At 43.5% G+C, this 15,728-nt stretch overlaps 1 protein-coding gene across 1 annotated transcript in view; it reads right to left on the bottom strand.

Annotated features, from left to right (window-relative positions):
* The window catches only part of TRIM55 (tripartite motif containing 55), a 40,972-nt gene extending 32,376 nt beyond the window's left edge, over positions 1 to 8,596 (bottom strand). The window contains exons 1-3 of the mRNA XM_082234091.1: positions 8,279 to 8,596; positions 7,519 to 7,691; positions 1,662 to 1,827 (exon numbers count right to left, since the gene is read on the bottom strand). Coding sequence (XP_082090217.1) covers positions 1,662 to 1,827; positions 7,519 to 7,691; positions 8,279 to 8,446 — 507 coding nt within the window. The 5' untranslated portion in view covers positions 8,447 to 8,596. The remainder of the gene's footprint in view (positions 1 to 1,661; positions 1,828 to 7,518; positions 7,692 to 8,278) is intronic.
* Between the last annotated feature and the right edge of the window lie 7,132 nt (positions 8,597 to 15,728).

Raw genomic sequence — 15,728 nt, 5'->3', positions numbered from 1 at the left:
GGAATAGGATTAAAAGTTGATTGGCAGGATTTTATTTTATCCTTCTGAAATTATTTCTAGACTGCTTCTTGAAAGGTTATTCCAGCCTATCTGAATTGCTCATTTTGCAGGGATTTTTGCTTTGAATACAAAGTATTTGAACCACTGCCTAAATTTTGCAATTTGGGAGGAGACGCATATATAGGTTTTACATTATCTCTAGCAGATATATAATCATTGATATGCATATTCATGGATTTCACAGATATCTTTGTTAAACATCATTTCTTTCTAATTATCTCAGAAAGGAGAAAGCCATGGACAGCTTCCAGTGTATTCAACTGGATGTCCCCACCCCCAAATGCATCTACCCAGCCATAGTGTTCACAAATAAATATAATTATGGGTTCCATTCAAAGGCTGTACTTGTAAACTGGCTCTGTCTAGTGGCAGCCACACTAGGACTCTCAAGAAATTGAGCTGCATTTCTCCAGAGGATAGTCCAAATAAACAGCTGTTTAGTGAATGCCGGGTTAAAAATAAAGAGATATTGTACAGATGGCGGCAAAGGATTCGAGGAGCATAGCCCAGCCTTTCTGTTTCATACTCAAGAAATTACTTGCAAAACAAAACATTTCCTTATTAATTGAAATGTACGCATAAATATACTGATTCATAAAAAGTAGTATGTTCTCTTTCTTGGCTCTAGGATATGTGTCTTTGGTCAAATATTGTGCACATTTGGTCACTATATTTTAAAGAAAACAACAAACTGGTAAGGAGGAGAACAACAACAATAATCATAAAGCTAATAACTGGGGATGGTGTTAGCACACAGCTACGTCAGGCTGCTACTAAGACACCACTTTTTTGTTCTGGGGCATTTATAATGGTCACTTTCCACAGTGGGAATCTGGAATCGATCAGTTAAATTTCCTCCAATGCACCAGAGCCATGCTACATTCAGGGGCATTGTGGGAAATTAAAATGGCAGTTTCATTGGAACACTGCTACCTGCCATGACCATGAACAAAAGCCTATGTCGCCAAGAAAACCCACCAAGGTAGAAGGAGGCTCACCAAAGTACATTTTGCTGGGGAACCCCTAAAGCCTAGAGCTAGGTCTGAAAATAAGGAGTTTTGCTTGGCAGAACAAATGAGAAAAAGAAAGAAGGCATGTTTATTTCATACACTGTGGGAGCTCTGAGGGGAACGCTGATAAATTCTTCCACATAGCCACATGGCCATGGTGTATGAAAGCTGCCCAAGTCACCATTTGGACTGGTCAGTGCCTCACATTCCTGGCTGTGTTATCAATTTGCATTGGTAAGGAAGGTTTCCATGTCACAGGCTAATCAACATGTTGGTTGTAATGCATGTACCAGTATTAACAAAAGGCTGGGTAGATTTAGAAAAGTCAAAAAGACCCTATCAGGGCACAGGACTTCAACAAGATGACCTTGGTAGGGCCCTTCCGTTTTGAGTTTCACATCACACATAATCAATGGTATACAGTTCTGACTGGGTTTTTCAACTGAGACAATCAAACTGCAATCCCGCAACATTGGTGGAGGACCTCACCAGGGAGAGAATTTTATTATGGTTATTTATTTTCAAAAACTACTAGAATTCTACTGATAAAAATGCATTAAGTGGAAGCCTTATTTTTTTTAAAAAAATTACCTTCTGTCTTTGGTAAACATTCGTGAGGGGAGCAACCTCACAATCTTTATGAGCACCAAAAACTTTGCACATTGAGCATGTCGGCACTTCACAATTCAGGCAATAAATATTAATTTTCTCATCTTCATGTTCTTCACACATTGGCTGTTCAGTTTTTCTTTCAGGCCTGTGAATGCAATTCACCAAGAAGAAGAAGAAAACCAAATCCCAATCAGCATCACTTTTTTAAAAAAAATGATTAAATAAAATAGGCAAAATGCCAGTTCATCTAGCCTGATACTGTCTACTCTAACTTATGGTAGCTCTCCCTGATACCTGATCCTGGTCATGATGCCAAGTACTGAATCTGGGACTTTCTATATGCGAGTAATACATTTTTCTACTAACTATGGTCTTTCCCCAACAGAAGAATACGATACAAAAGAATGACACGGGGAACAGAGAAGGTAAATCTGAAAACATGCTGGGTTCACACTTCCATTTACTGTGCACTTACTGTGTTTCCAGTGCTGGGTTTGTAATCCATGTTTACACAATATTAATCAAAATTCATATCCAAAATTCCTGAACTTTCTTGGAGTCATTCCTAATTCATATCTAGCCAAGGTGTGAACATCAGCATAATGCTGCTGGTCAACAAAAGAGGTTTAAAAACTCTCTCAAGGCCAATCTTAAAAAATGGAGTATTAACACTGACAATTGGGAAACACTGGCCTGTGAGCGCTCCAGTTGGAGAACAGCCTTTACCAAAGGTGTCATGGACTTTGAAGACACTTGAACTCAGGACGAAACGAGCACATTTGGCAAACCCTCACCATGATCAACTCCTGCCTAGAAACCTATGTCCCCACTGTGGAAGGACATGTGGAGCCAGAACTGGCCTATGGACACACCACTAAGACCATATTCATGGAAGACAATCTTATTCGGCTATGAGTGACTGCCAAAGAAGAAGATGAATACCTTTGCACAGGGCAGAAACATCTCTACCCCGCCAGTGCTCCTTGGTGTTGCACTAATCTCATGCCTGTCAACTGCCCCGAAAAAATGGCTGCTGGAATCTTGTATAATTTCAGGCTGTACTTTTTTTGGGCATGGTGCTCAAAAATATGCATTTTGGGGTGCCATGTCCCAAAAAGGCACTTTTGAGAGGCTGCAATCTGTGTCCCAGTTTTGGGCTGCTTCATGTTAGAAGGGATGCAATCTGACATTGGTGAAGCCGTACAGATGTGAACAGCTGGGTGGGGGGAAGGAGCTGTGAAATGTGCACACAAAAAACCTTCCTTGCACTCTCAGATGGTACTATAAACACCCCCAAAGAATTCCTGTCTGTTTCCTTGCACAAGTGATGATGAATTTATTATTTCGGTCACAGACAAGTTCCAGCCCACATACAATATCAAGGAAGTCATAAAACACGATAGGGATACATTTGAATTTGCAATTAGGTATAACAGGGACAATACAGATATAGCAACAGTTAAAAAATATATAAATTAAAACTTAGTCCTTGCACAAGTTTACAGAGGCTGTTTTTCAGAGATCCAGTATGTATAATCCTCTCACAACATGCCCATTTTTACTCTATATTGGTCTTCAACCCATGTACACAATAATAGGTTCCCCCTAGACTACACTGATCCTGCACTCAGAAGTTCCCATGTACTGGTTTCTAGCACTTAAAGGTGAAATGGAACTGGAGGAAATGAATGAGACCTGCACAGTAAGATAGGCTCCATATATGTACTGTAATCAAATTAGGTATGAAAAATTTAAGGGGGCAATTTAAGCATTCTACACATAAACTTGATAATTGTTCTAAATTACCAAGCAAAATAGCAGGGTGTGTTGCAAGGGGGAGGGGGAGATGCAGAGCAGAGAAATGGCAGAGGGAGCTGATAGGTGCTTAACCCTTTCCATGGCTTCTCTGTTCCACATTGACTTCCAAGCCAAACATCAGTGTTGAACAGTATTGAACTTATGGACTCTCTTAGATTATAATAGCCCAGCTGTCAAGATGGAGAAGGAACCAGGAAGACCAAATGAAGGGGGGAAAGAAAAAGTTCCTTCCTGCACTTTTAATAGTTGTGTAGAAGACGGAAATTTCCTTTTCTACACAACTGTTAAAGGTTCAATAGACCTGTTCTCTCTCTCTCTCTCTCTCTCTCTCTCTCTCTCTCTCTCTCTCTCGCTCTCTTGCTCTCTCTCTTTCATCTTGCCATCCTAGAAGGAACGGGCTCAATTATATGAAATAACATAGCTCTTCAGTTTCTGGCATACAGCCTTTTCCCAAGGGAAGACTTTTGCACAATAATATCTGGGAACCTATTCAGATTTCAATTACAGTGCTACAGAGCCAGAGAAACGTCACTGAAGAGATGCTCTCTATTCTTCAAAACAGCATCCCTTCTTCTGCAATGCTCCATGAAGAGGCAGCCAGAAAATATCCGCATCATTAAAGCTACAGTCCTGTGCACAGTTAGCAGGGACTAGCTTATTTCCAAGTAAAAGGTAAAGGTAAAGGTACCCCTGCCTGTACGGGCCAGTCTTGCCAGACTCTAGGGTTGTGCGCCCATCTCACTCAAGAGGCCGGGGGCCAGCGCTGTCCGCAGACACTTCCGGGTCACTTGTCCAGCGTGATAAGCTGCATCTGGCAAGCCAGCGCAGCACACGGAACGCCGTTTACCTTCCCGCTGGTAAGCGGTCCCTATTTATCTACTTGCACCCGGGGGTGCTTTCGAACTGCTAGGTTGGCAGGCGCTGGGACCGAAAGACGGGAGCTCACCCCGCCGTGGGGATTCGAACCGCCGACCATGCGATCGGCAAGTCCTAGGCGCTGAGGTTTTACCCACAGCGCCACCTGCGTCCTTTTACTTCCAAGTAGACATGTATAAAATTGTGCTGCTAGGTTTGGTTTGACATCGTTTTGTTATTGGTATAATACGCACATAATACGTCAATGAAAGAAATTATGAAAAGAGCAAGAAAGAGAGCGAGAGCGAGAGCGCAATCGGATTTGGCAAGGCCAGCATCTAGAGAAGGGGTCAGCAAACTTTTTCAGCAGGGGGCCAGTCCACTGTCCCCAGTGGCATAGCGTGGGGGGGGTGCAGGGGGGGCCGGCCGCACCGGGCGCAACATCTGGGGGTTAGGGTTAGGGGGCGCAAATCCACGGGTTAGGGGGCGCAAATTACTTGCCTTGCCCCGGGTGCTGACAACCCACGCTACGCCACTGACTGTCCCTCAGATCTTGTGGGGGGCTGGACCATATTTTGAGAAAAAGCAGAAGAAAAACGAATTCCTATGCCCCACAAATAACCCAAAGATGCATTTTAAATTAAAGCACACATTCTACTCATGTAAAAACACCAAGCAGGCCCCACAAATAACCCAGAAATGCATTTTAAATAAAAGGACACATTCTACTGATTTAAAAACACACTGATTTCTGGACCGTCCACAGGCTGGATTTAGAAGGCAATTGGGCCAGATCCAGCCCCCGGGCCTTAGTTTGCCTGCCCATGATCTAGAGCTTAGAGAAAGATGCTGTGGAAGCAGGTGGACAAGTGCTTTAAGTGATTTGAGTGTGTCCTTGCAATAAATCATCAACAGAAAACTGTTGGTTTCAGTGCATGTATGGGCAGTGATTTGAAGCCAGATTTTGGTCTTTCTGCATATGCTGAAAAAAACTCTCTTCAAACAGGCACTCCCAGGTTAGTGTTAGTATGGCTGTGTGGGAAGCAATGAGATCACATGGATCTTGTTTTATATTGGTTTTGATGATAATGATATTACATTGCTTTTATATGCTGTGTTTTTCTTTTCTATTTCTCTACTCAGCTTTGCTCTTTTCATGTTGGTCTTTTTTTTTTTTAAAAAAAAAAGCTAAATAAATAAATAAACAAACCATTTCCTCCAGCTATGGGTGCATTTATGCATGCCACTATGATGACTACTTGATTGCCCATGTCCTTTCAGAGCTCCTGTAGACTGACCCAGAGAGGATTTGTTAAGCTCTTCTCCCCTGCATCTAAGGGGGGGGGGGAGGGGCAGAGCTTCTGCACTTTCAGCTGCATAAGTAGAAGAGCAAAATCAGCAAGTATAGCTTGTCAAGCAAGCGGCACTTGTTCAAATGCCTTCTGTATAAAAGTGCATTTCACCTCTTTTTCACCTGGAGAGGAGAAGAAGCTGAGCTGCTCTCTGGGCCAGTCTACACAGAAGGACCCTGGCAACTAAGTAGTCATGTGGAAAAACACACATAACCGGGGGAAATATTTAAGGATTTTATTCAGCAATTCATTGCAGTAGATTCTGATGTTTTATTTTTAAAAGTGCTGGAATGTTGTAATGTATGGTGGATATATGGAAGAAACTGAAATGGACGCAGAAATTTGGTGGGTGATCCATTTGGTGGGTGATCCATAGCATGCAGCATCGTTTGGTTCTGTGGCTACAGACCAACGGACTTTCTTGAGTGTGTACATGAGCAAAGACTGCTGACATGATGAATTATTTGTAGGCTCATTTCTCAGATGCAAGGAGTAAATACCTTTCTACATATTGCTTTATGCCAAGAAATCCCATAAAGCAACAGATTAGAGCTGCTAGCATTATACAATAAGAATAGACGCTTGTGTGGCATCCAGTACTGTAAAATGAAGCTCCCAATCGAAGGGTAAAGTGAGCAAACCTTTCTTCTCATACAAAGCAAATCCTAACCAGTATCAGCAGCTGAGCAACCACCAGAGATGTGGGGGACTCACTACCTTTAGCACAGGGGTCTGCAACCTTTAAGACAAAAAGAGCCACTTGGACCCGTTTCCGAAGAAAAAAAAACTGGGAGCCACAAAACCATTGCGACATTTAAAACAAATATAACACTGCATATATTGTTTCTTACTTTAATCTGACAGCGGGCGGGAAGGTGACGTCGGGACGGTGCGTGACTAACGCACGCACTGCCCCATGCGACGTCACAGCCAGTACAGCGCCCGCCACAGTGGGGAGTGTTGGGGCGCACAATGCGCCTCCTCCCCTCGCTAGTATCCGCCCCGGAGCCGCAGCAAAGGTGTAAAAGAGCCACATGCGGCTCCGGAGCCACGGGTTGCAGACCCCTGCTTTAGCAGATGCTGATGGTGCTCATTGCCAGTGCTTTTTTTCCTAAACGCAGGTGGTGCTGTGGTCTAAACCACAGAACCTAGGGCTTGCCGATCAGAAGGTTGGCGGTTCAAATCCCCATAATGGGGTGAGCTCCTGTTGATCAGTCCCTGCTCCTGCCAACCTAGCAGTTTGAAAGCACACAGTGCAAGTAGATAAATAGGTACCACTCCAGCGGGAAGGTAAACGGCATTTCTTTGCACTGCTCTGGTTTGCCAGAAGCAGCTTAGTCATGCTGGCCACGTGACCTGGAGGCTGTACGCCAGCTCCATTGGCCAATAAAGCAAGATGAGCACCGCAACCCCAGAGTTGTCCGCGACTGGACCTAACAGTCAGGGATCCCTTTACCTTTTTACCATGAAGTTGTTACAGTAAGTGCCACACTTTTTAACAACAACAAAAAAAAGTGCCGTACTGCATACCTTTGAGTACCCCCTGAAAAAAAGCACTGCTCATTGCTATTGCTTTCTCTTTCTATAGCTAGCTGGAGATAAAAGCTCCAGGTTGACTTGAGGAATTAAAATAAGAATGGGGTAGGGTAAAGAGGTTCTAACAGGGAATGGGCAGCAATAGCTCAGTTTTATGATAGAAGTCTTGATTTGGGGCTTGGGGAATCCAATTCATGTGTTCCTGTGGCAAACACAACCAAGTCAGCAACCTGCATACATAGGCAATCCTTCAAGGACAAAAATCGGTCTATTACCTGGTAGATTCCTGCTTGTAAATATCAATTATATTTTCCACCAACAGGTTCCTTTGAAGACCATACACTCCATGCCTGTCCAGAACTACTTCATGTCTACAAGATGGACAGCGGAATCGACCTCCTGATGCCACAGTTGTGCCTCCTCTGGTTGGCAGGTAAGGGTTCGAGGCCTGTTCTTGCCAAACAATAAACAAAGTTGTAAAGCTAAGCATGAATTATTTCACAGTTATTTCTGACAACTGCTCTCACTTCCACATCACAAGATCCATCTCACACTATCTGCTTAGGATATGATCTAATACCTGGATGCAGTGACTGATGACTTCAGGGGACCTGGATCAGGTCATCAAAGCCAAACTACTAGGAAAAATACTGCCCAAAAAGTACACAGAAAGAGAAATAGCTGCAAATATAATGTTGCTCAAGCCTGGAAGCTAATAATATAATGACAACTTATGCTAGAGAGAAATTTGCCATTTTTAGAGGTGTTGTGGAACAACAGGAATGGGTATGTGTGTTAATATCTCTAAATACTTGAAATAACATTTCAGCCTATATAAATAAAAGGGACATTTACAAATGCAACAGATTCAAAATCACACATAAAATAAATAACAAAGAACCCATGTGCCTAATTAATTCTCCCATTTTTTTTGCTTTTAAAGAGAACCCTGTTTATTAAATGATACCCCTCCCCTTTGTAACATGAAAGTTTTATAAACATTTATTGGAATTTTAAAAAGTTTAATAGATCTACCTGGAAGATATCGTTGGCACATTTTCTGCAGAGGTTGTGCTGACAGGGGAGGATAACCACTGGCTTAGTAAACATCTCTAAACATATGGGACAAATAAGCTGCTTCTCCAAGTTATCCATAGTTTGCTGCTCTTTGGAAAAAGACTTGTAATTCAGAGAGGTGCTCATCTCCTAGCGATTCCAAGGAGCATAGGCTCAGAGTTAGGGTGCTGCCGAGCGGTTTCCGGGTTAGGTCCCTTAAAAGAATTCCAAAGCTTGTGAGATCAAATGTCCTTTGAGGATCTTTCCCTGGAGGACATTGTTTTAACTGAGTGAAGAGAGCTGGGTCTATTTTAGAAGCAGAACGTCATTGGTTGCCATACTCACTTTCTCCATATATGCATCTGACACAAGGACAGATTTAGACAGGTGACGGCTCACAGGGGTGAGAGATCAACATTCTTGCGTATAAGAAGGAAGGGGGAGAAACGGACAGTTGCCACCAACACATGCAGCACTTACCCTTCTGGAAAAAACTAAAATGTTAAGCTGACTGGAGAATGCAGCCTGGTTCTTCAAGGCTTCGCTGCAGCAGGGGAAAGCAAGGTGACAGAAGAAAAGAAAGTGATAGGAAACTTTTGGCATGGTAAAAAGAATTGCCACCATCACACTTTTGATGCATAGGATAATATCCTCAAAATCCTCAATCAAGTGACATTAGCACAATAAATAATATGTGTGTGTATGTTGGTGCATACGGAGATGGCCATCTCTACAACAACAGAAATGCAACATCGGAGAAAGAGACCTGGGCAATGGAAGCAACTCATAAACAATGTGCAGTTATTTTATAGTGCTCTGAGCACATTTCAAAAGAAAATGAAGGCATAACTAGGATTCCTGGATTTTCAAATAAAAAGGGCTTCATTGGGTTTCTTGGTTATTCCGTGGGCACACAGCCAACAAAGTCTGTCCCGTCAAGTGAACTAAAAAAAAAAGGCAGAGTACTCAGGTAATACAGCTGTACCCTCATCATCAGGTCTACATTTGACCCAGATCCTCCCACCTGAAATAGTATTAGCTGTCTCGCAGATTGAATTTACCATCACCTTCTTATTCTTTGTCTCATTGTTTCTTATAAATTAAGACACCTAACAAAACTATCCATCATTAACAAAAATAAATTCCTATCAAGCCTTACATTTCCACAACTTACATTACGGTATGTGCTCTTTGCCTCCCGAAATCATAGGCCATCTGACACTTCCACCACATGGTTCGTTTCAACACCTCGCCGACAGTTTAATTTGCTTGATATTTTGCACATTATTTATGCACATGTCATTCTAAAGCAACAATGCCCTTACCTGTACATGTGAGCAGAGGCACCCCAATGGGAGCTGAGCCTAGGGGTTGCCGCAGGAGAATCACAACTTTGATGTAGTAAGCTGAGTAGAACAGAAGGCAAGAGGCGGGGGACGGGCACAGAATTCGGTCCTCACACACAGTGCCACTGAAATTTGAAATACTCTTTCAAGTGGCAGTGGCAGGGAATGGTCAGAACAGGAAGACTGGGAAGTGTGCACTCAGTCTGATAAGATTCCCTCTGAAGAGGAGGAGGAGGAGGAGGAGGAGGAGGAGGAAGAGAGAGAAGCTTCAGGGCCCCCTTGTCTACAGCAGTTTCAGGCGGCGAGAGAGAGAGAGAGAGAGAGAGAGAGAGAGAGATGCTATACCGTTCAAGGAAGAATTGCCTAGTTACGAGATAATGGAGGAGGCAGGGGAGGGGAGGGTGCAGCCAGCAGAGACCTCCCTGGAGAGTACAGGGGATCCTCTATCTCCATGGGCTCGTTGGTCCCTCCGCATTCTAGAATAAAAAAGGCAGAGGGATGGGACTCCTAGGACTTCCCATTGGCACTCAGGATGTTGTTGGGGACGGAAGAGGTGGAGCTCAGAGTAGCCAATATCTCTCTTTGTGTGGAGACATGGATTCTTGTCTTGCAACCAGATGACTGAATAAAAAGGACTATAAAATACAAACTGCTTGTTATTCTTGCCTTTGAGGCCACCAGAGGGGGAGAAGACTCTTCAGTACCACTGTGCCACCTCACCCATTGCTTGGGGTGGGGGGAAGACATAATTTGTAATATTCTGTGTAGACAAGCTCTGACTGTGGCTATTTTGGAAGAGGTTTTTTTTAAGTACTTTTTTTTTTACAACCTAAACCCATCCCCCCGTTTAAAGTACTCAGGAAAATGGTGAAGGTGCATGCCATTTTTATTGGCTGGGCCGAGGTGATAATTCTTGCTGGGTTCCATGGCCATAGGATAATCCCAATAACTAAGTTCCAGCGCTGGGCCATGCTGCGTTTCTATCTGTTTATTAGACACATGGATCTCTCAAATCTTGGCACTCACTCTGAAGTTATTTTTAAAATGACAATTTCCCAGATCACGTCTGGCATGTGGGGCCTAATCTTAGGGCAAAGCCATCTGTGCTGCTATTTGCCAATACTTCATCACACAACTGTACAAGCGGTACGTATCATGTCTACAAGTTTAAGCCAAATATCCATCACACTTACTGTAGCAAACTGTAATGCCTGCCTTCATACTGTGCATGCTGCTAGTAGGTTATGTTATTGACAGATAAAATGGAACTAATCAAAACTCTTCCGATAACTCTGCTGGTAAAGTACGTTTTGCAAGAATCTCATGTTTGCAGTGCTCAGCCTATATAAAGCATGCTGAAAAGGAAATCTCGTTGCAGTACATACAGATGTCTGTTATTGCTGGCATCCATCTGCCATTGGGGACAATGGAGGTGTGTGCCTTTGTGGGTTAGGTCAACCTATATGCAGATGTAATCAGTGCTTTTTTTCTGGGGGTAGGCAGGGGTACGCATACCCCTAAACATTTTGTGAATCTTTGTACTTTTATCCTTTTACTGCATTTATTTTCCCCGATTTGAACTATAAAATGATGATTTTCTTGAGTCAAAATGAGAGTACCCCCAAAACATTTTTTTTAGGAAAAAAAAGCACTGGGTGTAATATATTACTATATGCATACTCAAGAGACAAAGTGGATGTAGACTACAATCCTATATATACTGGGACAAGAAAGGAGATCAGGAAATTTTTTCTGACAGTAAGAGCTTTTTGGCAGTGGAACGGTCTCCTTTAGGAGGTTGTGGACTCTCCTTCCTTGGAGGTTTTTAAGTAGAGCTTGCATGGCCATCTGTCTTGGATGCTTTAGTTGAGATTCCTGCATTATACAGGATTGGACTAGATGGCCCTTGGTGTCCCTTCCAACTCTACAGTTCTATGATCCTATGAAAGTCACATTGAACACAGTGGGGTCTTCTCCTGTGTAGATGTGCATAAATGTGACAAGATACAGTCAAACCTCTTCTTGCGAACGCTTCATGTTGCGTTTTTTCGGGTTAAGAACGAAGCGGCAAACCCGAAAGTGTTTACTTCCGGGTTTTGCCACGCGCACACATGTTCTGCACGGTTCACACATGCACAGAAGCACTCTAATGCGCTTTGCACATGCACAGAAGCGCCACTCTGGTTCTGAACGTTTTAGGGTGTGAATGGCACCCCGGAACGGATCGTGTCTGCAACCAGAGGTACCACTGTACTAGGTTTATTGCATGCCAGTTTGGGAATTCAAAAGTAAATATTTTGGGTGGCTAAATTCTGCAGGGGGTAGAATTTTCCTTTTATCCATCATCCATTGACTCCTGAAGGGGAGTGAAAGGCGGGATATCAAATCCAAACTCTTCTTCTTTCTCACACGCAGACTAGGTCATCCATCTGAGAGAGGAACAGCCAGGGCCGGACCAACCATTAAGCAAAATAAGCTTAGGGCATCATGGGAAAGGAGGGGGCACGACAGAAATTTTCCATTGCCAGATTTTGAACATTAATGGTCAGCTGAGCACTCCTTTTCTCAGATGAAGTATAAGAAAAATCCCAACTGAACAACCATGCAACAAAGCTGGGTGGATGCTTTATCTCTACTAGATATACAAGCAGATGTGTCACCTAAGATTAGTTCTGATGATCTGATCAAAGACTTTGCATTTAGAAAAAGGAGGGAATTTTTCCCCAAATATAAATAAAGTGGAAGTATAGAAAATAAACATTATTTTCCATCTTACTGTAGGTTTTGTTTCATTTCAAGAAATAAAAAAATTGTTTTACAGTTTATTATTGTTTCTATTTTGAATTAGCTATATTTGGGGTCACCAAAATCTTTTAAGTGCTTAGGGCTTCTTAAGGTCTTAATCCAGCCCTGGGAACAATAGCAGGACCTCAAACCCACACAAACAAATCACAAAGACAATGCCTCAAAAAGCAAACCTTTATTCCCCTGGGAAACCTCAACCTGTCCCCCATCCAGTGGTGTAGCGTGGGGGGTGCAGGGGGGCCGGCCGCACCAGGCGCAACATCTGGGGGGGGGCGCTAGCACTCGCAGCTCTCTGCCCCTACCTGGCTCTCTCTCTTTCACTGCAGTGCTGGCTGTGCGAATCCGATCCGAGCTGCTGGGTCACCACCCACTGTGGAGGGGGTGAGTGCCAGGCGTGCGGTGCGGAGAGAGAGCGAGGGACTATCTGGGGGAGGGACAGTGCAGCGGCCGCCCAGCGCAGCGCTGAGCGCGGGAGAGAACCACACCAGACCAGACCAGGCAGCAGCAAGAAGAAGCTGGCAGCGGCGGCAGGTTAGGGGTTAGGGGGCGCAAATTACTTGCCTTGCCCAGGGTACTGACAACCCACGCTACGCCGCTGCCCCCATCCAGGGTCTTTCTGCCTCATCTGCCTCATCTGGGGCCCCACTCCACTAGGTCACTCCACTTCTGCCTTGCAAGGTTTTGCCCCCTGTGCTCTCCATCGAGACTGATTGGTATTAATAACCAAACCATATACGGTTTTAATGGATTACTTGTACAATGATACACATGTTTACTCAGAAAGAAGGTTTATTTGGCGTCATCCCTAGTAAACATGCTCCTAAGAAATAATCAATTAATGAAATTAATAAAAGCATGCTTGGGATGTGGATAAGGAGCTGGAAAAGGCGAGAATAATCCTTTGCTTGGAAATCCTGAGCGGGTACCACAAAAAGATTCCAGAGTGTCACCCATGAAAAATCGATGGTGTGGTAAAAACAGCTGCTTAAAGGGCTGATTCTATATTCGGAAGCAATGCAACTATACATCAACAATTCTATTTTATTAGCCTGGCTGTACAGTAGTCTCCAATCCATCTTTCTCCCCCTCCTTTATCTTTTTTTTAAAAAGCAGAATAATGATGTTCTTTCCAAAGGAACGGTAGCGGCACATTTATTCTGCAATATGAAAATATGGTATTTTATGCTTCAGAATGACCATTGCCAAGTGTAAGATACTATAACAATCAGACACCTTATTTCTCCGCCGTTTTGCGGTGGAGGTGGATGGACCACATCTTCTGATAATATGTACAGCACACTCTTGAATTATAAAGAGCGGACGGCCAGGTCCATCACAAAAAACACGTCTCCTTCGAGCCGGAATCGAACCAGCGACCTAAGGATTCCTTTAGAAGCAGTTCCTCTACAGTCCTCCGCTCTACCAGCTGAGCTATCGAAGGGACATACACACGCCTTTCCCGAGAGATACACAACCGCCAGTAGCAAGAAGGCACTTTGCATTCGAGCATGCGCAGAATGCATCACGAGCTGCACATACACATGCACGGAAACTATCCCAGTTCTGAGTTTTCCAGGACAACCTGATAATCCACCCAAATGTAGGCTGGAGACGAGTGCATTTTTGAACAATGGGTAATGTAACAAATGTAACTTGGCACTTTCCAAACAGCTGCAGAGAGTAATTGTAGAGGAGCTGTGCTTTGCGAATTCCTTCTCCTGCACTGGTCTCTCGTTCTCCCTGCAGAGAAATGCAAGGAGTACAGTCTCATCCTCAGATCCAATTTTATTATTTGCTCGTCCTAAACGAGCTTTAGCTAAACAGAGCGGTGTCCGCACTACCATAATGATCACGTTTTGCTTTGTGTTGCATATCGCCTGCTCCTGAAGTTGTTGTACTTGTCAGAATAAGTGCATATGCATTGCAGAATAAAGAATAACACCCTGACTTATTCGTGGTTTCCAAAACGCTGTTATCCAGCTAACATTCTCTAAATTCTGGTTTATGTTTTTGCAAACAGCCCACCCAAATAAGGGGCCAGTGGCGCAATGGATAACGCGTCTGACTACGGATCAGAAGATTGTAGGTTCGACTCCTGCCTGGCTCGCAGTGGTCCATTTTAATGTTGTTTTCTAAATTCTACACTGAAATGTTTAAACCTTGTTAAATACTCTTAAATTGCAGATTTACTGAGTTTAATCGGGGTTGCTTCAGAAATCCCGGGTCTTTATCATAGATGTGATGTGCTCTTTTACAGGCATGTGCGAATTTAGATAGTGGAAGACTGAAGCTTCTTAGGCTTCAATCTTAAACACGTTTATCTGGGAATAAAATGCACTGAATTCAACGGACCATACTTCTCATTAGATTGCTCTGTTAGTCCTTAAACAGAACTTACTGCTCAGGTTCTGTTATAAACAATTGCCTACATTTTGATGTGCTATGTGTACTAAAATATACCAATTGTTCCCATACACCTTACCTTTCTGGAATCCCCTGGCTTTTCCTGTTTGAATGAAGTCAGGGTTGAAGCTGTTTGTTAATATGTACTTTTTGCAACCATGATGCCCTTATAGTAATTTCGAAATCGTATTAGCGGACATTTTATTATAATTCATTATTTACATCTTCTTTGGCTTCTTGAAGAGCATCATGTACTGAGTTACCATCTTGTGGTCTTCTCGCTTCAGATCCACGTTTATCTAGAGGAGAAGATTGTGCAGGGGATGGAGAACAGGTTTTGGCAAGTCAGCCTACCAAACTCTGGCTTTTCCCTTCCATAGTATACTGTATTTTATAACATTTTAAAATACATTCAGTGTTGCCGCAAAAATGAACCACCACCGAGCCAGGCAGGAGTCGAACCTACAATCTTCTGATCCGTAGTCAGACGCGTTATCCATTGCGCCACTGGCCCAGCCCACAAGAGGGACTTTGTAAACAACGCCAAGCATATAAACTTAAACATGATAAATCCTCTATTTTGCATCCACAGTCTGATTCTCAGCACATTCTGGACCACGTTTCACCCCTAGTTTGTTAACTCCCTGTGTGCACTCAGGGTAATAATAGGCTGTTTCCTCTTTCCCTATCCGCACAAGAATCCACCCCTCTCCACCCCAGTAGGTAGCACTCAGGAGTTTCAAGTGCACGATGCCAGGGAACGCATTCAAAGCCCGCGAGCAACGCCAGCCTTTGCAACTCGTGCACGCCTGCGACTTCCAGCGCCACCTTGCGCTTCCTACATGCAGTCCTAACTTCGGCTTACAGCGAGCCAC

Source organism: Podarcis vaucheri (genome assembly GCF_965113315.1).
Source record: "Podarcis vaucheri genome assembly, chromosome: 8".
In the NCBI taxonomy this organism is placed as follows: domain Eukaryota; kingdom Metazoa; phylum Chordata; class Lepidosauria; order Squamata; family Lacertidae; genus Podarcis; species Podarcis vaucheri.
Note: the sequence above shows the minus strand (reverse complement) of the source record. Positions and strands in the feature narration are given on the sequence as shown.